General features: G+C 37.3%; 1 protein-coding gene across 1 annotated transcript in view; it reads left to right on the top strand.

The window, feature by feature from the left end:
- The first annotated feature begins 3,780 nt into the window (after positions 1-3,780).
- CAPN7 (calpain 7) overlaps positions 3,781-21,726 on the top strand; it is a 27,040-nt gene continuing 9,094 nt past the window's right edge. Inside the window, exons 1-13 of the mRNA XM_010284295.1 lie at positions 3,781-3,883; positions 5,584-5,741; positions 7,970-8,037; positions 9,157-9,354; positions 10,839-10,925; positions 11,822-11,948; positions 12,687-12,772; positions 13,683-13,776; positions 15,385-15,531; positions 17,197-17,303; positions 18,909-19,029; positions 19,271-19,415; positions 20,809-20,908. Coding sequence (XP_010282597.1) covers positions 3,805-3,883; positions 5,584-5,741; positions 7,970-8,037; positions 9,157-9,354; positions 10,839-10,925; positions 11,822-11,948; positions 12,687-12,772; positions 13,683-13,776; positions 15,385-15,531; positions 17,197-17,303; positions 18,909-19,029; positions 19,271-19,415; positions 20,809-20,908 — 1,517 coding nt within the window. The 5' untranslated portion in view covers positions 3,781-3,804. The remainder of the gene's footprint in view (positions 3,884-5,583; positions 5,742-7,969; positions 8,038-9,156; positions 9,355-10,838; positions 10,926-11,821; positions 11,949-12,686; positions 12,773-13,682; positions 13,777-15,384; positions 15,532-17,196; positions 17,304-18,908; positions 19,030-19,270; positions 19,416-20,808; positions 20,909-21,726) is intronic.

Genomic DNA, 21,726 nt, shown 5'->3' with positions numbered 1-21,726 from the left:
CGAGAAAGAAGCGGAAGGCCTGGCGTGAGAGTCGAAAGTTTGTCTGTCTCCGGAGGAGCAGCGTCCTTCAGGGGAGGTTGCGAAATGCGTTTTCCCTGCGTTTTATTTTTAGGTGGGAACAAGTACTGCCCGTACGCTGCTGCTGACTAACGAGCTTAGGGGTAGCGGCTGCGGTACCTGAAAAGTGGGTATGGGCACTTCTTCCAGCTGTGCCCCTTCGGTGCTTCTCGGGAAGCTTCGTCGTAACCTAGCTAAAAACGTGTCTGCCCCGCTGGTTCTCTGCTTTTATTCCTGGCGTCTCCCCTACCCCTGCCAGGCAGGAAGGACTTACCAATTTTATGCTGGAGATGGAAGCGCTAAGCACTTTGGAGAGCTGCAAGTGGGCATACTGCAGCTCTTGGGTGTGCAGCTGGAAACAACTCTGTTGTATAATCAGTCATCAAATAAGTGGAGAAGTACGTGGTGAATCAGCAGGAAGCTAGCTTCAGCTCACAAGCTACCAGTGACATGTTTTAATCGCATGTGAATATCCTTTCTATTAGGGATCCAATTTTATGATTTCAATACAGCTTCAGTCTTGCTCACTATCTATAGAGTTGCTAGTGGTATTTAGTGGCTTCTGTGCAACCATTATGCATTTTTCACCTGTGTAAGTTGTTTCATTTTGTTGGATTTATGTTTTGCAAAGTTACATTAAAGTTCCATATGCCACTGGCTTTACTTCCCACCCGTGAGAAGGGATTTCTTTGAAGCCTATGTTTACCCTTGTCACAGTAATCATTCCACCTATTCCATTAGCCTGACAATGTAATTTTCCTCCATTAACCTGTGAAGAGCTCGGTAGTTGGCCTTTTACTCCATGGGTGCTATGGAATGCTATGAAATGTATAAAAAGCATAGTGTTGTTATCATGGTGGCCTCTGCATGGAAGTGTGAAAGGATAGGAATAGAAGTATCTTTTTTTTTTAACTTGGTTGTTAATGTAAGGTGAGCTAAGTTTATATATGTAAAATATATATATGCAAAAGTTATAGTTACCCATAATAATGCTGATAAGCTCTGTGCTTATCAGCAACAGTGTGTGTGCATGATCTAATAACTATGCACAGTACTACTTTATTACAGTGCTTTCTCAGTATATCTGGAAGAAATTATCAAATGGTCTTCAGAAGAAAACCATCTTGTACAATCACTCTCGCATGCTTTTTGTACAGTGTATGGGAAAATATTTTTCACTTGATGCATACGGGTGATATTCTTGCAAAGTGCAAAAATGCATCCCTGTCAGTCTTGACGCACTTCAAGCTACACATGACAGAGTTTAATCTAGACCATGTTTTCTGGTATGCAAAAGCTAGGCTCCAGAGCAGCATGATTATTGACACTGCTTTGTGTGAGTAAAGCTTTGAATCAAAACTCTGTAGCTAAGATTGTTGGCGTTCAGACAGGTGACTCTTGGCAGTCCAAGATTGCATCAGATGATATGTGAAGATGTTGGTGTTCAAACCTATTGTGGTTGGGAGAAGTGAGAGCAAACTCAGAAAATACTGTTAAAAGTAGAATTATTTAGGTATGATTTAGCCTAGATAGTTTTGGCTTTCTGGATGTTGCCTGAAGAATCACTGTTAATGTTACATTAAACAAGAGTAGTTACAGACTATCATCTAGTATTTTGGGATACTTTATGCATTTTTTTGGATGAGGCAAATAATCTGTGCCCCATCACCAGCTTTCTTACCAACTGTTCTGAGCAGTTCAGAGCTCACTGGTGCAATTATGTGGGAAAGCTTGGGTGCTGAACTGGATTCTGCAAGAACTTAAGGATGAAGCGTGGGAAGTGCTACAGTTTGCCAATAGACAACAAACAGACCTGTCTGAATGGAGTTCCTGTGGCTACCAAGTGCTGTTCACTTCCTGCTATGGTGTAACTTTGATAGATCCTTAGAGGACATCTGCACGTGAACCAGCTTAGGGTATCTTGCTAATGGTGTTCTACAGAAATGTCAGAAGCATATTTGGGCACTCGATGACTTTGGCAAAACTGCTGAATATTGTTGCTAAGTTTGGCTGTTGACCAGCAGTTAGCAACTTGCAAACTGATGGTCAGTAGTTAGTTTAGTGCAATTGTGGCACACTACTCATGCCAAAGAATGGTAGTGGCATTGAAGAGATCATAAATACTAACTGAATTGCACGTCCATCTTGTCACTGGAAACAGTGTGCTGGCTCTGCAGGCAGTTGGTCAACTGCTTCAGTCCTTTAGAGGCTTAATTTATAAAAGACTGTTTTCATTATGTTTACATCTTAAAACCAGGCAGAACAGCTGTGCTTGAAAACACAGAAGCAACACCAATTATGCACTGATTTTGTAGCACTGGTTTGAAAATCCACATTTGTTCTTTGCGTCATATGTAGACATCTTACATATACAGCACCTGTTTTGTCAGTCTGTACTTGTGGTATGTCACAGACAAATACATACATCCTTTGAGCAGATATCTGTAGCGCACTTTTTACTGCTGCAAAAAATAGTTGTGTACTAGACCTTAATGGTAGTTAATTGCTGCATATAAATGGAACAGTGCTTCTATTTACCTTTTGCCTTTTGCGGTGGATGTTTTATGTGATGTAATATGGTGATAGATATGTATGCAGTACTTGATTGTGTGATGCTTGTCAGTGAAAATTTATCCTGATAACAAGTACAGGCTTTATCAGGATCAGTTTTAAGCTTGGGCAAACTAGGCAGATGCATATGGGAGCAAACTGTTCTAAGCTTGACAAAAACCATGGCCATAAAGCACACAAGAGACCCTCTGTCCATGGCTCTGTGCTTGCCCTATGCAGGGCAGCCTCTCTGAGCACCGTCTTTGTGGAGCAGCTCTCTACTGTTCTGCTTCCTACATACTCAGCCTGCTACATGACCACCTGCTCACCCCTACTGCTGCTGGAAAGATGAGCACTGCCACAAAAGTGTGGGATTTTTGCCATGCCAATAATGAGGACAAAATAAGGTTTTTATCCTCATTTTTATGAGTAATAAATTTCAATTCTCCATATACTTCTAAGACTGTAAGCGCTGACTGTGTATTACAACCCTGCCAAACCTTACGTGTTTTACATGAATATAGTGAATGGATAGACAGCGTATGCAATTGAAGGTGTTTTTTCTTAATAGATTTGTGCAGTATGGAAGAAGCCTTAATGCATATTACATACTGTGCTTCTGAGCTGGAGGCCTGTGCTCCCTCCTGGAAGTAGACTTTCACCAACATCCAGTGTATTGCGTACATACAGACATTTAAAAAACAAAGTTTGAGGAGCTAGGAAACTTTAAATTTGTAGACTTTCCAGACTTGATAGGTTTATTTGAGTAATATTAAAAGAAAAGACTTTCTGACCCAAAATTCTATATATTTGATTTTGAAAAGCTTTCATATTGGTTTACTTTCATTATTATCAGATTAAATGCAAATAACTTGTGAGTAGCTTCCCCCTTTAAATCTGCAGCTTTAAAAATAAAAGGCAGTTTGTGGCTTATGAGCTTTACTGAACTGATTTCAGTGCATGCTTGAAAAATTTTACTCAAAATCTCCTAATTCCATGCATTGCTATACAGATAGGCCTAAGATCTGGCCGTAGAGCCACTGAGTCTCTTTGCAGATGTAGCGGCTTGCTTTTGTGCAACTCATGGCTGCTGTGGGCCCTCTGTTTATGGAAAGTCATTTTCTAGGCAGCAAACATTAACTTTGTCTCAAATTCTTCTCCCCGCAGGAAGCTGCACAAGCCTTGATTTATGCTGGGATGGCAGGGTCCAACTTGGAAAATATTCAAGAAAAAATAAATGAGTACTTGGAGAGAGTTCAAGCTCTCCATTCAGCAGGTGGGTAAGGAGCTTTCTAATTAGACCTCTGCTTAAATTAATTGAGTGGAAAGCCTTTCGGTGCTGTGAAATATATATCAATGATGTTTGCTCTGTTTTTCATTATTCTAATTTTCTTGTCCTTTGTGAAGGACCACAAATACAATGAGCACAGCAGGGCTTTGAATTCTGATACATCAAAAACGAAGCGGAGACTTACTTCTGAAGAACTTGGTGTGGATGTTCTTGTCTTTTAAATATTCTTAGGAACCACATCTGCAGAGTAAACATGAGGAAGTAATTAAATATAGCAACAAAAATTGATCAGGAACAAATCAAAACTCGTATCTAAGCCTCACCTGCATGGTGGATTTGAAGCAAGTGGGTTCTGGTATTTATGTAGAATTACTAACTTTGAAAGGGCAAAAGAGCTCTTTGTTCTTATAAGAGTTTCCTTGTTTGATCCAGTTTCAGTGTTTGTGCTTAGACCAAAACCTCAAATTTTTGCATATCTGCAATTTTCAGAATCATAGAATCACTTGGCCAGAAAGGCACTGTGGGAGGTCTACAGACCAATCTCCTGCTCAAAGCAGGGTAGACATTGATTTTTGGACGAGGTTGCTGGGGTCCTGAAAACGCCTAAGGACAGAAGTTCCCTCGTTTGTCTGGGCCCCTGTTCCAAGGTGCAATTGTCTTTCTAGTGAGTTTTTTAAATTATTTTTTTAAATATTTTTCGTTGGATTCTCCCCTGTTTCAGTTCATAGTGACTGGCTCTCATTCCCTTTCTTTGTACAGTAGCAAAGAACCTGAATCCATTTTCTTGATAACCTCGCAGTTACTGGCAGGTTGTTGTTAGGTTCCCCCCAAAAGTCATCTCTCCTCGTGGCTGGACAAGCCGTGTTCCCTCAGCTTCTTCTGAAAAGGCCAAGTCCCCCAGCCCCAACCATCATTGGGGACCCAAAATTGGCTGTGGTATTCCAGATACAGTCTACCGAGTGCCAGGTAGAGGGTGGTAATTGCTTCCCTCCATCACCTGGCTGTGCTCCTGCTGACACAGCCCAGGGTGCTGTTAGCATTCATCACTGTCAGGGGCCTGCTGGCTTGGGCTTACCCAAGGACCTGGGTAAGCTGTCCCCCAGGCCCTTCTCCACAGAGCTGTACCCTGTAGGGTGTTAATCTGTCCCAGACACAGGGCATAGCACTTGTCCTGGTTGAATTTCCTGAGGTTCCTGTCTGCCTGTTACTTTAGCTTGTCTGTGTCCCTTTGAATAGCAGCTGTATCCTTGAGTGAATCAGTTTGATGGAGTCTGCAGCCTTGATGAAAGTGTGCTCCATCTTCTCCTTCAGGTCATTAATAAAGGTATTAAATGAGATAGACATCTAAAGAACTTGTATATTACCATAGGTGTTGTGTTTTCACAAATGATGCAATATTTAAATAATTAAACATCCTTGTCCTTAGTGTAGTATGAAAGAGATTTTATTCACGTTATTTGACATGTGAAATATCCGAAGAGTGTATCTGTTCTTTGGGGAGGGATGGTGGTGGTGTTTTCTTGTCCTTGCAAAGACGTTTTTAGCAAAGTTTAGAAAGATTTGATTTCCAGTCAAGAAATAGATACTACCCGTCTGATTAGAACTGCTAGTGTTTCAGTACCATGTTAAAAATGTCTTTACATATCTGCTGCCATAGAAAGCTAAATACTTTCTTTTTCATTTAGTTCAGTCACAGAAAACAGACCCTCTGAAGTCAAAACAACAGTTGGACTTGGAGCGTGCTCACTTCCTAGTTACACAGGCTTTTGATGAAGATGATAAAGGCAATGCAGAAGAAGCTGTAGAGTTGTACACAGAAGCAGTGGAACTCTGTTTGAAAACAGTATGTTAAGCTACAGGTTAACTTGGTGGAATTATGTGATGGTAAGAAATTCTTCCACTTACACAAGTGACTGACCCTTAAAGGCTGGCTTAAAAATGGAGTACCTGTATTTCTAAAAACTATTTTCTAATCTTTTTTTCCCCACTGGTTTTTTTGGTGTTTCTTCCAGTCTTTATGTTATGTTGCTATTCAATGCTGTAAATTTATGGGGACTTGTGATTTATATGTTTTTTCTGAACTAGATTATACTAAAACCTGGAAATATTCTAGAACATTTTTCAGGTATTTTTTTGCCCTGGAGCAAATGCAACTAAAACAGAAATTAAAAACGTTTAAAACTGAAAATGGCTTGCTGATGTGTCAGCTATATAACTTTCTGACTACATTAAAGGAAGTAATTTAAGGGAATTTTCTGTGTATAACACTTTCTGAGAACATAACGGTCTACTGATGCCAAAACCAGTAAAAATACTACTTGATTACTCAGTGCTCAACATTAAAGCTGTTACAAGTGAATCAAATTCACACTGAAATTAATGGTAAAGATGAATTGGCTATTATGTAAATGATGGAGAATATAATTACAGGTACTGCTTTTTTCCTTCAAGTTCAGTTGCCTTAACTAACTCATTACAGGAAGAGTTCGCCATCATAATGTAACTCCACCAAGTCTGTTTTTCTTTTTCCCTTCTTTTCCCTTTTTATAATGTAAATATTTGTGGGTTGTTGGGAGGGGAATGTTACTTCTGCTACATGCTAGAGTAAAATCTTCTTTTCTCTGAATCCCATAAACTGGTTTTATGTAGGCTGAAAAACTTCTGGTGATAAATTCTACGCAGATCAAGAGTTAGTAGAACTGTTCTAGTTTTTCCACTTGAGCTGTTGTAGCAGAACATTTTCGGTCTATTACATAAAACATTGCAGCAGCATACCGTTTTTCTTCTGCTAAGTTCCTCCTCCTGTTGTATCGGTGCATGCAAATACTACTTACATATATTGAAGTTTGAAATTATCTCATACTAACGACTGCTTTTATCAAGTATTACTTTAGGTACAGATACTGCTGAAGTTTCTTTTAATCTTGCCTACCATATTATGTTAAGATGACTGTAGGTTTTATCCCTCGGGGTGATCAAAAAGTACCTTCTTCTTCCCAGGATGAAAGAAGATTGAAGGAGCTCTGCTATCTTAAAGCTTTGCTTCTGTCTTTCTCCTCAATATATTCAGGTGGAGAGATTTGTTTCTTCCTTACCCTTGACATACTTGGAGAGCAGCCATTCTTCCTTTTCTATGGCTGACTCCTAAATGGGTCTGCTGGTGTTCCATCTCCACTGCTTACTTTCATACATCTTTCAAAGTCTTTTCCAGCCAGGAACTCTGGAGTATAACTTATTTGCAAATTAAAATAGTTGCTTATAGAAGGTGTTTCTAGTTTTGTTTCTTGGGGTGAAGGTAGCTTGCCTTTTGTTTTCCTCACTTGACCTAGCTGACCTGGGAGAAATGGTCAAAGGTACAAAGCTAGAACCTGAAACTTGCTTCTGGGTGTCACAGGAGGAGCCACCCCTCATGTTGTGCCCCTTGCAGATTGTTTAGCTGCAGTAGCCGTGCTTCATCTGCAAGGAAAAAAAAGAAGCATAAGCTAGTAGTGTAAGTAACCTGTCATAGCTGACCTCCCAACTGGGAATAGAAGTTAGCATTCTTGATAATCTCGGTGCCCTGTCATAGATTGTTTTACACCTTAGATGTGCAAGAACAAGATTTTTAACTTGCAAGCAGTCTTGTTTGTATTTTATGAAATCAAACATTCACTTTTTTTTTCTCCCCTAAGTCACCATGATTATTTTTGACTCATTTGGGGAGAATTGGAACACATCTAAGCTCAGTAGTATACCTACCATTTGTTTTTTTCTTCTTTCTTCCCATGGTGTTTTGATATGGTTAATTCTTTTGGCAAATTTTTTGTGTGTACAATGTTGCCCATGCTGAAGAATTTTAAATATCAATTTTGTTCCATGACCATTCACTAGAACAGCAAAATGATATTTGCTTACTTAGTATACTTTTTATGCTGAGATTTTAAAAAAACATATTTGCTCATTTCAGAAGAGAATTGGAAAAAATAGCTAGTTACTGTTTGCTGTAATCTGTAAGTGCGGAATTTGACAAACAGACTAAAAGACATGCAGATTTTTTTGATGTGTAGCTCTTTCTTTTATTTTGCACTTAAGGCTACTGAAACTTCAGAAGCAGGCCTCCAGTCCAAACTGAAACAGCTGGCTCGACAAGCACTGGATAGGTAAGTATTGCTAATGTTAGTAAATGTACTTGCTGTCAGGAATAAGTGTACTCTCTGAGGTGGATTCTCAGTCTAGCATGTCTATTCTGTACTGCGGAGTATGGATTTTGGGTTGACCTAGCTCCTGTAGAGTTCTCCTGGCAGTTGGCTGCCAGCTGCTATACCACTAAATATAGTAGCTGTTGTGCCAACCCTCTGGGAATATTGGGACATGCTGAATCAGGAAAAGACTGTGTATTCGTTAGTACCAATGCACTACTTCAGTCTTCAAAGATATAAATCGGAGTACTGTACTACAATTTTTGGCTTCTATAAAAATGCTGAATTCAGGCCAGCACTAAGTCAAGGTATCAGCATCCTTTCATAAGGAAGACAGATTGAAAACTGGGAAATACTTATCTTGACGGTAGCAATCTGATTGTATGGGTAAATCTAATGGAATGGAGTCTACATCTGAAACAAGTTATACAAGTGTAAGTTCAATGTAACTCTTTAAATCAGCTGTATGATGGCAAATAACGGACTATGTTGGGCTAAATTTCAGTATAAGCTGGTTTTCAGCACTTCCCAGTCTGTGTTCAAAAAAAAAAACCTCTGTTTTGCATATATGTGACTATATGGCAGCTTAATGGAACAACAAGAAAATATGGCTCCTGAATACACAGTCTTCAAGCAGTTGAAATGCTGGGTTGTGAGAATGCTAGTGGGTTTTTACTGCTATTGTAGGTGCTAGACAAATTAAATCCTGAAGGTATAAGAGGACACAAATCAATTTTCTTTCTGTGTTTCAGTGGTCTTGTTCTGAGATTCCAGATAATGAACACTTACACAAGTTCTCCTATTAGCATAATTTTAAGGCAACAAAAAAAATCTAATGTGTTCTGCCAGAAATAGCTTATCTATGAGTTGGAAATGCTATGTTTTAATTGATTCTAGAACAGGAAAATAAAGAAGTAGCAGCATCAGAAATTAATTTTTCTTGGGAAAAGTGGTGTTGGTCAACTTGGGCATTTGTTCATTCCATTTAACATATTTAACATGAACCAAACGCATCAATAGTTGAACCATAACTATATTTTTATCATTGTTGTAGACAAAATGCATTTTTGTTTGCTTTAGAGCAGAGGCATTGAAGGAATCTGTCTCGAAGTCGTCTCAGAAGAAGTCAACTGCACCTAAGCCAAATCAGCCAGTCAGAACATTCTTCCCATTGGGACCTGATTTTTCTTTAAATGATAAACCACAGACAATCAGAGCAGTACAAGCTAGTGAATCTCAAGGTCAGAGATACACTGCAGAGGAGATTGAAGTACTCAGGTAAGTTGAAGACAAGTTTTTCCAAAATGTTATAATTTGTGCTCACATCTTGCACAGTAGGAACAGCTGAAGCATGAGGTATATAAACAGAGGATTGGAAAACCACCTCTTACAAACCCTATTGCTGGTATTGCCTACACATTAATAAATTCTTGTATCCTCTACGGTAATGTAATTAGTGGCTTTTATTCAGAGTATACCTTCTAGTTAGTATTTAGAAGACAATTGCTTGTAATTGACTGCCAGGATTATTTTTTCATAGCCGTATTTTTATATGTTATATATAACCTACTGGACTGAGTTCATGAAAGATCTGTCTCTGAGAAGCCAAGGTACAAAGATGTTTTTATAGATTATACAACTACTACTTCACTGGAAATTGAGGAAGCATAGTATTTTGTAGGACTATGACTTCCTTTTGCTTCGATTTTTTATTATAGGTGGAACAAGCTACAAATAATCCATAAAACCTTTAGCCTAACTTGTGAATCTTGAAAACTATCAAACATATCTTAAAAAAAAAAAAGCATTGTCTGATAGGTATTTCAACCTTCTGACTCCTCCCCATGCAATAAAAAAGATCATGATGATGTGAGATGATGCTCAACACTATCCAGGATTTGATCATAAAACATTTAGTCCGCTAGTTGACTTTAGGAGACTTAAATGGACTGAGGGTATGGTCATGGAAGATAGAAACGTATACATGTGTTGGAAATGTTGCAGGGCATTAGGTATTGTCTTTTTAAAATTTAACTTTTTTTTTCTTTTCCTCTTGTAGTGCCTCTGCAGTGAATGTTTCTAGTTTTGTGGATGGTTTGGGTGTGTTTTGTTTTGTTGTTGTTGTTTCAGTCTTGGAAGAGAATTTCTAGTTGTTTCGCATCTTTAATCATAATTTGTTTTAAAAATGTTTTGCATACCTTTTTCAGTTTTCTTGTTTGAAATTGAAATTGCATTTGCATTTAAATGACTTTTTTTTTTTTTAGAAAATGTTCTGTGTGCTTTAGTCAAAAATGTACTAATAAACATGTGAAGTATTTTTGTTATTGTTTGACAAAGTGTTACAAAATACTGCCCCAATTAGATGAAAGCTAACTGTTACTAATTGTTAATTGCTGTCAACTTATCCTGAGATGCTCCTTAATGAGAGGTTTAAATGATGTGAGAAATCCTATTTAGACAAATGTAGTTTTAAATGTGACTTTTAGAACTATGAAGAGGTTTGTGGCTGATAGTCATTTCTGTATTGGCATGGTGACTTGACCACAGGTATGTGCTTGCAGGATTAGTGACTGAGCCATCAAGTATTGCACATTTCAAACCCAAATAAATACAGTGGTGGTTTCCTTTTCAAGAGTTGTCTTGTTTTCAGAAGCACTGTGTCTTGTTAGTTTTTTAAAAACTAATTTTCTTACCACCTTCTGGAACTTAGTCTTTGAAAGGTGATAGACAGGTTTGTAACTGGTTTTTTTTATGACTTGCAGGAAGACTTCAAAAATTAATGGCATTGAATATGTACCTTTCATGAGTGTTGATCTGAGGGAACGTTTTGCCTTCCCTATGCCATTTTCGTAAGTGTGATTCAATTACTGAACTTTACTTATGTTTTTCTTTCCAAAGCTTTCCCATATTTGGTATTTCTGTGTTGTCTTTTGCAGAGTGTAAAATTGTTGAAGTAGGCTTTTAAGCATAATGCAGGCAGAGGTAGTTAAATACTACCACTTCCTTCTTCCAGTCTGATCTTAAAACTTCAACGTAAGCTGCTCCTGCTCTGCAGTACTTTTGCGGTTGTGCCTTCAGGCCTATAAAGACAATGTTATATTTGGCTTATTAGAGTATTGTGCTGGGCTGGCAACTTGGGTCCATTTCCTGATTCTGCTTCATGCTAATGAGTTTAGCTCCCTCTGCCTCAGTTACCTGTAAAATGAAGGTGATAGCTGTTTCCTCTGTAAAGGACTATTCTGAGGAAGAGTGATACATAACTGCTAGACGTTCATTCATGAGCAATAATAATATGTTACATAGCCATAATAGACAAAGACGCTTGAGATTGATGGGTTGTTTTTCAATTTTATGCTAAAGGCTTGTCAACCAGACAAGCCTCATAGTTCTGAAAAACAAAAGAAACTTTTTATTATTAGTTCATCATATTGAAATAAAGTGAAGAATTTGAGTTTCTGCTGGTGTAGAAGGCTTTTTGGAATTCCCTTCTCCTGTTCAGTCCTGTGTGAAGGAAGCTCTTGGGTTTTATTTCATGTTTTTAATATTTTTTTCTTTTTTTCCCTAAAAACCACAAACTTAGCGGTACTGTTCTTTGAAATAGTTTTACAGCTCTATATGCAAAGCTGTGTAACTGTTCTGCACATATTTTGCACCATCTATCAGACATATATGACACTGGACATACCATGAAAAGCTTTTCTAAACTGCTATTGATTTATTTCTACTTTTTTTCTTTCACATCTAGTGATAAATGTGGGAAGTTACCATTATCCCCCAAACAGAAAGCAATGTTTGCCAAGTGGGTGCGACCAGATGACATAACAAATAACCCTACGATGATTTATACTGTATCAAGTTTCAGCATAAAGCAGGTAAATTGTTCCTAAAGAGAAATGTATGCTGCTAGCAGCTTATTGCAGGGAACCTTGTTCAAAAAGGGATCCCCAAATGTGCAAGTGCTTTCCTTGGTTCTCATGAGATTAAAAAGTATCACTTCAGATGCCATGCATTTTCTAGCCATGAGAACAAACAGGTGTATTAGCAGTGGAAGTGAAAATCAGAATTTGAATTCCAGCTGAAAATCCTATTTTCCAGAAATAGCAGTAAGATCAGTATGAAAAAAGGCAAGGTGTACTCTGCAGCAAATTGTTCACTTAACTTACTGCATGGAAAAAATGATGAGCAAGATCTTTAAATTTTTATTTGACAGGAAGCAGGGTGGCCCTTTGAGAATAGTGGAAATGTCCTGCATAGTCTTAAGTTGCAGGCTATTCTGAAATCAGCAATAGATTATGCCATTGGATACGGTTTATATTACACAGCGTGTTTTGAGGAGGAGGGAGTAAGCATGAGTGAATGCTGAGGTATCTTCACTTGCCTTTGTCATTAATAATTCTAACTCTGGTTTGCTCTGTAGGGGCCTTGTGTTGAGCAAGCATACATTTCCTGCCTTTTTAGTAATAACTTTGCTTCTCTTGGTTTAAATCTTTCCCTTTTGAAGGGAATTACTAACTGTTGATTTTCCTTCCCTCCATATACCCCCTCGGTCTTTCAGTATCTAAGTTATTAGTATGTAAGTTATGTCCTGACTCGTTCTCTTTTCATTACAGACAATAGTGTCAGATTGTTCTTTCGTGGCATCACTAGCTATCAGTGCAGCATATGAAAGAAGATATAACAAAAAATTGATCACAAGGTAAGTGGCTGTTGCTTTCTAAGATCTTTTCAGGCTTAATACTACCAAGCTTTTGCAGTATGTTCTATGACAGTTGGACACAGTAAAAGCTAGCATTCGTTTCACCTTCATCTCCCTGGGACTCATGTGGCTTCAGCATTTCTGGGAGGGAAACCACCTATGTATGGATATGTATACAGACACTGAGGTCTAGCTTCAGATACGCTTTGAGGAATAATGAACAGTATGGAAGGTTTTGTTTGATTTTTAATAGAAATTTTACTTATAATGCTTTATAGGTTTATTTTCCTACTTTGCTATGCCAACTGCTGTGCAACAGGTGGTCCATCTTGCATCTCATTGTAGAATTAATGTTAACAACACTATCTTGTTCCACTTGACTGGTGTCCTGTGATAAATTTGGCACAGGTTTGGCAAACTCTGCCAGGAGCCCATTACCAGACCACACTGGTCTGGATTTTTTTTGTTTTAAACTATGCTTGTTAAAACTGAACTTAAATTCTTTTCAAGAGCAGCGAGTTCTGCACTGTCTTTTCCTTCTTCAAATGTTTGACTTGTCATTCAAGCAAATACTCTATACTACAGATATGTAAATACCATTTGTTTAATAGTAAGATTAATTTGTTTACCTTGCTTTTGTTGGAAAAACAATTAGGTTACTTATGCTCTTTTTGTTACTGTATTAAGCAGAGAACTGCAGCAAGAGCAAGGCCTGGAAAATAAAATCTATTTAAACATCATTGTCATTTTTACTAAATTTGAGTTGCACTTTCATTAAAAATTCCATATTTATGTTCAGTGTAAATTCCAGAAACAGACTATGTTAACCCCACTTTTTATTATTATCACTGTATGTACAGACAAGTCCTTCATGTCACAATTTCATCCTTTTTTTTTTTTTTTTAAACAGTATAATTTACCCTCAGAATAAGAAAGGAGAACCAGAATATAATCCATGTGGCAAATACATGGTGAAGCTTCATATCAATGGTGTACCTAGAAAGGTAAATGGTTTTGGGGAAATTTAATACTGTTACTGGTTAAGTCATATATTTTAAAGGCTTGATCTACTTCACTGTGAAGCTATGCTTGCATAGCAAAAACTTCAGATACATTTTGTTGGAAAGTAGTTTTTAATTGTTAAGCCTTTTGAGATTTGTTTTGGTTGTGAAGTATGTAACAGAATATAAATATTTCTTCTACAGGTATTAATGAAAACAGCCTTTCTCCCATAAAATTAATTTAAAAAATCCTTAGATTGCTTAAAAGAATTATGAAAACCATACAGGAACAAAATTGTGCATCCCATATTTATGAATAGGGTGTGCAAGTAATCCACTTTTTCACTCCAACTTAGAAAGGAAGTTACAGAACTAAAAAGTACAGAGAGGGACAGCCAGGAAGAGTATAGACATAGAATGACCATAAAGGATTAACTCAAATGACCACAGATTTTTAGTAAGGAGAGGAGATGCTTGAAGATTTGTGATAGAACTCCATAAACTCACAACTAACTTCATTTTCTTTTCAGTGCAATAAGTAAAGGCATAAAATAGTGCATTTCTTCATATAATACTTAACTGTAGCACTGATTATTGCAGATCACAGTGACTGAATGTTTATAGGAGTTCAAAAGTTGAGTGGTCATATTCATGGGGTGAGGGGGTAAGGGGAAAGTCCTCACAGGTTATTAATTGCTAAGATATAACCTCTGGGTCAGGAAGTCCTTGAGTTGCAAAATTCCAGAATCTGAATGTTTCAGGGAAGTATCATTTATGTACTTGCCTGGTTCTTAATACTCTTTCCAAAATATCTCCTATGATTGCCTTTTGTTAGGATGAATGACCATTTGCTCTTCTATGAAAAGGATTATTCTTTCCTGCAGAGATAGGATTTGACCAGAAAATGTGCTATGTTAGTAGCCCGTATTGGTAACAGACTAATGCCAATGTGAAATGGAAACATTTCTGTTCTGGGAAGCTGTTTCAGACCACTACAAAGAGTGCAGTAACAATCTGTAATAGTGCCAAATATATTCTACCTAATTTAAAGAAGAAATGTTAATACTTTCACAACTGCTGCTTTGGGTTGTTTTTCCTTTCCAGAGAGAAGAAATCTAAATCTAGAACTAGAGACTATGAAAGTGATGTGACACATAGTTTGTTTCCTTATAGATAAATAACTGTTCATTTTTCTGCGGGCTACCAAGCACAGTCCATGCTCTGTTTCCTAATTAGGTGAGGAATATTGTTAGGCTTTTCTTTACTTTTTATGCTTGTAATTGCAGTGAACTTTTATGCAGCTAATCTTTCATAATAGATATTAGACACTTCACAAGAGCTTATTGTCATCATCCCCATTTTACATAAGGCAAGGCAGGTGAGCACAAGTCACCCAGTAGGCCAGTGCAAGTAAGAGCTGGCAATAAAATTTCTTGTTCACTTGGGCAAACCACTGCAGGACTGATAGAGGTGCCCACATGTGAGAAAGATGGTCAGGTCTGGCTGTGTCTAAGAAGCTGTATATTAATGACAGTTTGGTTTTGTTTTTTAAATACTTGCAAAATGCTTTCTTAGCATTATGGTGATTTTTCATTTGTTTATTTCACACAGGTAATCATAGATGACCAGTTACCTGTTGATCATAGCGGGGAACTTCTCTGTTCTTATTCTAACAATAAGAATGAATTATGGGTATCACTAATAGAAAAGGCTTACATGAAGGTTATGGGAGGATATGATTTTCCTGGATCAAATTCTGTAAGTACCTATAGATTATCTCTAAGAGGCAAAAATTCCCCATAGGTAATATTTGGTCAAATAATATTCCTTCTAGTGAAATCAAAGTGAATTGCTTGGGGAGGCAAGTATTGGGTTTGATGTTTTCTTAAATTTTTTTCTCTTTCTTTCACAAATACGCTTAGCTGTACTTAATGAGATTTATTCTATCAAAATAGAATGAGCAAGACATCTTGATGGGCAGAGTTAATCTTAGTTCTCTAATGGCAGGATTGGCATTTATGGTTGGGAAATACATGTGTTTAGAGTCAAGACGAGAGTGTTGGGTGAAGTCATAAAATTTTCTTCTATATCAATACTGCTGATTTTGGTTTCTAACTATCATTCAAGATGTTCTCATTAAAGGAACAGGCTAGTCATTAGTACATGTATATAGTTGGAGCAAGTACTTTGATCTGTGCAAGTTTGTTTATCAGGTTGTTCCACTCATTTACATGAATAGGTATCTGGTTCCTATAATGTGGTTACTAAAGAAACAGTCATCGTACTGCAGCTAAACATGCAAATTACTCTTTCAAAGAGGGGCGGTTTACTGAAATAAGTAGCCCACATAACCTTCATTCATTACTTAGGAAGCATTTCTGATTTTAATTTAAAATTCTTTAAAATTTTAACAGGTTTTGTTGTTTGTTGGGGTTTGTTTTTTATTTCATGGTGGTGTTCACGTTCTAGTTGGTGTCTTGATAATCGCCTTCTTGGAGGGTATACTAAGTAATCATCACCTTTTGAAAAATGATTATGGAGACAAATGTGGTTTTGTATCAGGAGTAAATGTAGCGTATGTTTTTATTGGGCTGCTTTTTTTTTTGGAGGACAGAAGCTGGTGTGAATAGCTGAGTGTTATTCCTATTGTCGTCTTCTAACTTGCTATGTGGAAAAACAGCTTGACTTGTGACATTTAATCTCCACCCTTCCCGCCCCTCTGCTTTTGACTGTGTTACACCTTCCTTCTATCATCAGGATTACTTACTGACTCTGTTGTACTTTGTAATTCCTCAAGTTCCCACCCACCAGTGCTGGTTATTGACACTTCAAGCATTTATAGTCTCTGCTTTTGCTTTGGGGACTACAAAGCAAAAGAAGAGAGAATATTTCAAGGAGATGAAATGGGGAGATAAAAGTGTCTTTTTATGGAAATACATGTCACTGTCAGCTTTACCAAAAGAATTAAAAACCCCAAACCCTGAGCCTTAGAAGTAAAATTTAAATTATTTAAAATGCATATATAATAGCAAGGTTTCAAATAGTGCTTCTGAGACTGTGCTTTAAAAGTCTGTGATTCAACAAAATAAATAGAACACATCATAGAATTGAGCACAGTTGATCATTCTCATATGTTTCCATTGCTCTGAAATTCCAGTTTGTTTCATCAGTTCACTTTCCAGCTTGTTTTTTTGGGTGTGGTTTTTTTTTTGAGAGGCTATTTGGAAATTACGTCCTAAACTAATCAAGGAAGTTTTTGTTTGTTTTTGATATAGTCTTAATCTTGAGCCTTTTATGTATAGAACTATACTGTAACTTGTGTATACTTGATTTCTTTCAAGGCACTTTTATATTTGTGTACAGACATCATATGCATATAGATGGATTATCTATTCTGATTTCTTTCAAATGCTTGCATTTCAGAATATTGATCTCCATGCACTGACTGGTTGGATACCTGAAAGGATCGCTATGCACTCTGACAATCAAGCTTTCAATAAAGATAGTACTTTCAGAATGCTTCATCAGAGGTAGAAGTTTGTTCTTTCCTAAGTGATTTAAACGCTTGCTGTGTAGAAGCTGCATTACCACTGTAAAAGCAGTACAGTCACCACAGATCCTTCAATAGCATTTTGGTACCACTACAAATTGTGCTTTATAAAACCTCCATATGCTTTCTGGAAGAAGAAAAATTGAGGTGTTGGTGGCTTTGATAGAACAGGAAAGTAAAATATTGTAGAATTTTGTTTGAGGTGATTTTTCTTCACATGTGAAAACAAAATAGTAGCCCATTTCTTTATGAAGAAAATAGACTATAGAGTCAGAGAAGAGCATCTTGGAACCAATATACAAGTTAAAAGTGTTTAAAAGGTAGAAGGAAATGTGTTCTGTGTTCCCACACAGTTCCCCAGAACTTTGTCATTGATCCGCTGTCCTTAGTGAGCAGATGTAATCTAGTATTTCTAATTGTGTCACAAGAACTTGGTTATTATGCCGCCTTACTAAGTCTGGAGGAGCAGCAAAAGTCTATCAAAACTGCAGTATTGATCTTCAGACCTACCATAACAATTCTACTTATGATGAAAGATATAGCTGTAACATATAAATTACAGCTGGCAAGTACTTTGAGCTCTTTCAAAAGTCTTTTGTGCAACCAGTTTCTTATGTATTTCAATGCAGCAGAAGGGGGATATTCTGTTGACTGAAACATCTGCATTCATGATAGAAGAGTGTGATTCTTTTTCTAGAGTACTTTTTCAGTAGGTTAGGAGTTTGGTTGTCAACAACTTTTCAGATATTCTGGCATTGCAATTTGGAGGTGTGACTGCAGTTAGGATGGGATCTAGCCATTATAGCATCACTGTTGTTCACCTATGCTAGACTGAAAATGTGTTGATCCATAGTCCAGTGACCCTGTAAGCTGTCTAGGGATGCTGAGTATGTACTTGGTTTTTAGCATGGGCTGGGGAACATGCTAGTATGTCTTCCCAACAATAATTGTTGTGAAATTAACTGCAGTTGTTGTGAGTTGACAATTCATACCCGCTTGACAATTCAGACCCTGTAAGGCCTATGCTGGGGGACACAAAACTTTAGTGTAAACAGCTGCAAAAGTATAGAAGCATGAACTTCTCATTCTTCAGGTTTTGGGAAGTTTCTACAGAATCCTGGGAGTGTGACAGACTTCTTAATTTGCTATATGCAGTGATTGGCTAAATGTTGATGAAACCACGTTTGTGTTCAGATGAAGATCTGTGAAGAGTATCTTTAATAAGTGACACAGATTAAACTTCAGGTTGATAAATGCTGATTTTTACTTTATAATGAAAATAATAATTTTTTACTTAAAGCCTATACTTAAATACCAAAAGAAAATAGCTCCATTTTCTCAAGTTTTTTTGAGAGTGATTTCTGCTTACAAAAAAACCCCTGTATTCCAATTTTATAAAGCAGGGTCATGCTAATGGGCAGCGTGAAAACATACTATTACAGTGACTGGCAAATGTTAGTTTGCAACTTGCAAAATTTGAATTAAGGTTGAATTTGGGTTGATGATTGGACTGATGATCTTGGAGGTCTTTTCAAACCTTAATGATTCTACGATTCTAAGCTATTTTTCACCTCTTTTTGAACAGATTTCACAAGGGAGATGTCCTTATCACAACAGCAACAGGGGTGATGTCTGAAGAGGAAGGAGAAAAATGGGGTTTAGTTCCAACCCATGCATATGCAGTCTTGGACATAAGAGAATATAAGGTATCAAGTAAAACTGAAGATGTTTTCAGATGCCTGTTTGAAACCTGTGTCTGCAATGGGTAGCTACTGATTTTTTTGCTCTAATGGTTTATGTAACTGGGAAATTCCAGAAAACTTAATGATGCTGTATTTTCTTGAGCTATTCGTCAATATTCTGTATTAATTTAAATATAAAAGTTACCTTGACAAGATATGTTATTTTGTAAACTATTGTCAGCAATTTTATTTTATATTTCTGTAGGGACTTCGATTTCTTCAGTTGAAAAATCCCTGGAGCCACTTACGATGGAAGGGACGATACAGTGAAAATGACAGAAGAAATTGGACCCCAGATTTACAAAAATACTTGAACTTTGATCCCAAAACAGCTCAGAAAATAGACAATGGTAATTAGGTTTAAATTATCTTTTCAGATAATGTAATCTTTGTGGTGTATCCCTGCAGGAAGGCAGAAGGAAATGCTTAAGCACAAGGAGGGGGGGCATAAAACAAACACTAGAAACTAAACAGCCCAAAAGTTTAGGATGTATTTGTGTATTTAAAACTGTCATTTCGGGTTTGTCTGGGGTTTGAGTAATTTGGACTGTTAATATATCTCAAATTCATTGACAAGAAGTTATCTCTTTTCATAAGTGTTGCTATCAGCATCTGGGTGTGGGGGCAGTTCAGTGCAAACATAACATTCTGACAATAAGCTGTGTAATGCTGCTTTTTAATATGTGAATAGACGTTTTGTGGGTTTTTTCCTCCAACACTTGCAAATATGTATCAACATGCTTACTGTAATCAGTATTTATATTTGTCTTGCCTGTATTTGAGGTTATACACTGGAGGTATTGTGGGGGTTTTTTTCCCCTTGTATTACATTAATATGTCTGTAAACAAATCTTTATATACATTCTATTTCCAGCTGTAAGAGTAGATTGAGATCCATCTTTGACACAGTGGCACTACTATGTCGCTGTCCAGAGAAGCATGGAATGATGCTCTGTGTTGTCCTGTCCCATCTTCCCTAGGGAACAGCAGAGTGTAGCATCTGGAAAGTCGATGTGGGTTTGCTGGTGGGAAGGCAGGCTGCTGACAGTTTAGAAATTCTGCAGAAGCTGTGTTTTATGTTCAGAAAGAGATGTCTGCTCTTTTTATAGTGTCCTACTTGCTGTGTGTTTACCTTTTGTTCAGTGCCACTTTATTTTCATGACAGTAGGCATCCAAAACCATTAAATTATAACATTTAATGATGAGCCTCATGCAAATGTGTAAGAAACACTTTTGATTTAAACATAAGACTATCAGCCCTGGCTTTGACAGTTATGAGAGACTAGCTCACTTATTTACTGAGGCATTCAGTAAGGAATTTATATCTGTAACATCTCGTAATTAAAATTTATATAAAATAACATTAACAATTTTAAGGGAGTTGTTTCTTCTGACTGGATTTACATTCTGGTGGTCTTGTCTAAATGTGTAGCTATTCTGACTGTGTTGGGTTTTTTTAGTCCTGCAAGATCTGCAATTGCCTATGTCAGAGGCTTGAGTTATAAGGTTGTTACCTTTTTGAGAGTTCATTTCATCAGGAATCTGTTGGCTTGCAGGCGTTTTTCTTGGTTTAACTTGTTTGCTTTGGGGGTTAAGATTAAATTTGGAAATCTGGGCAATGCAGATGTTACTACTAAGTTTTACAGAAATGTCTGTTTATATAAGCGCCTGGAAAGAGACTTTTGAAAACCAAGTAAAATCAAGGTGTCTGGTAAGGAAACAGTGACAGCATTTCCTTTTTAGGTATTTTCTGGATTGCCTGGGAGGACCTGTGCCAGTACTATGATGTTATTTATTTGAGTTGGAATCCAAGTCTCTTTAAAGAATCTACATGTATTCACAGGTTGGTCCAAGAAAAAAAAACTTTGTGTCAATATCTGACTAAATGTTCTGATGTGGCGTTTCCTTCCTTCCATTCTTCCTAGTTAGAGCTGAAGAGATTGGAATCCAACTATGCTCCCTTAAGCCTGACTTTACACTTTTAAATTCTAAGCCCAGGCTTTGTTTTTTGACTTTCTATAGCATCGATGAAACTCCAGTGACCCTTTTGATGATGAGTGGACCTAAGGTTATGTAAGCAGATTCTGACCTCAGCCCCACATTTATCAGACTAGAAATCAGATTTTTGCACGGTCTGTATTTTGTTTAAGCAGTCGCCAGACAGTGCCTGAGTGACCTAGCTTTTACTTGGAATTCATTTTCCTGAACAGTTGCAAGTAATTTGTGCAGTGCATATTGTCTTTACAGGGTGTGTTTACCTAATTTGTTTTTTCACCAGTCATAGTTATCACAAATAATCTTCCTTGTCTGCTGATTTTTTTTTTTCTGAACATGATACCTATCTCCTACCTAGTATCCACCACATTCTGTCTTTTTGTCATACAGCTTGAGGATAAGTGTGTCCCAGTTTCTGAAAGCAAGGGTTTCTCTCTTTTTCCCGCTCCACCATACTGCACTTTGCCACTGCTTCCACACTGTTTCTGTGTACATCAGCTCTGCACAACCTCCTTCATCCATAGTACAACTGCTGAGTTTTCTTTGTAAAGACTCCTTCCATCTTTTTGATAAAATTAATTCTAAAATACACAGGGGTCATGTAACAAGATGAGGTAATGTATATGCTCATCTACTAGTCTGTCTTTATATTATTAGTGATCATTG

The sequence above is a fragment of the Phaethon lepturus genome, unplaced genomic scaffold, assembly GCF_000687285.1.
Source record: "Phaethon lepturus isolate BGI_N335 unplaced genomic scaffold, ASM68728v1 scaffold40693, whole genome shotgun sequence".
In the NCBI taxonomy this organism is placed as follows: Eukaryota; Metazoa; Chordata; class Aves; order Phaethontiformes; family Phaethontidae; genus Phaethon; species Phaethon lepturus.
Note: the sequence above shows the minus strand (reverse complement) of the source record. Positions and strands in the feature narration are given on the sequence as shown.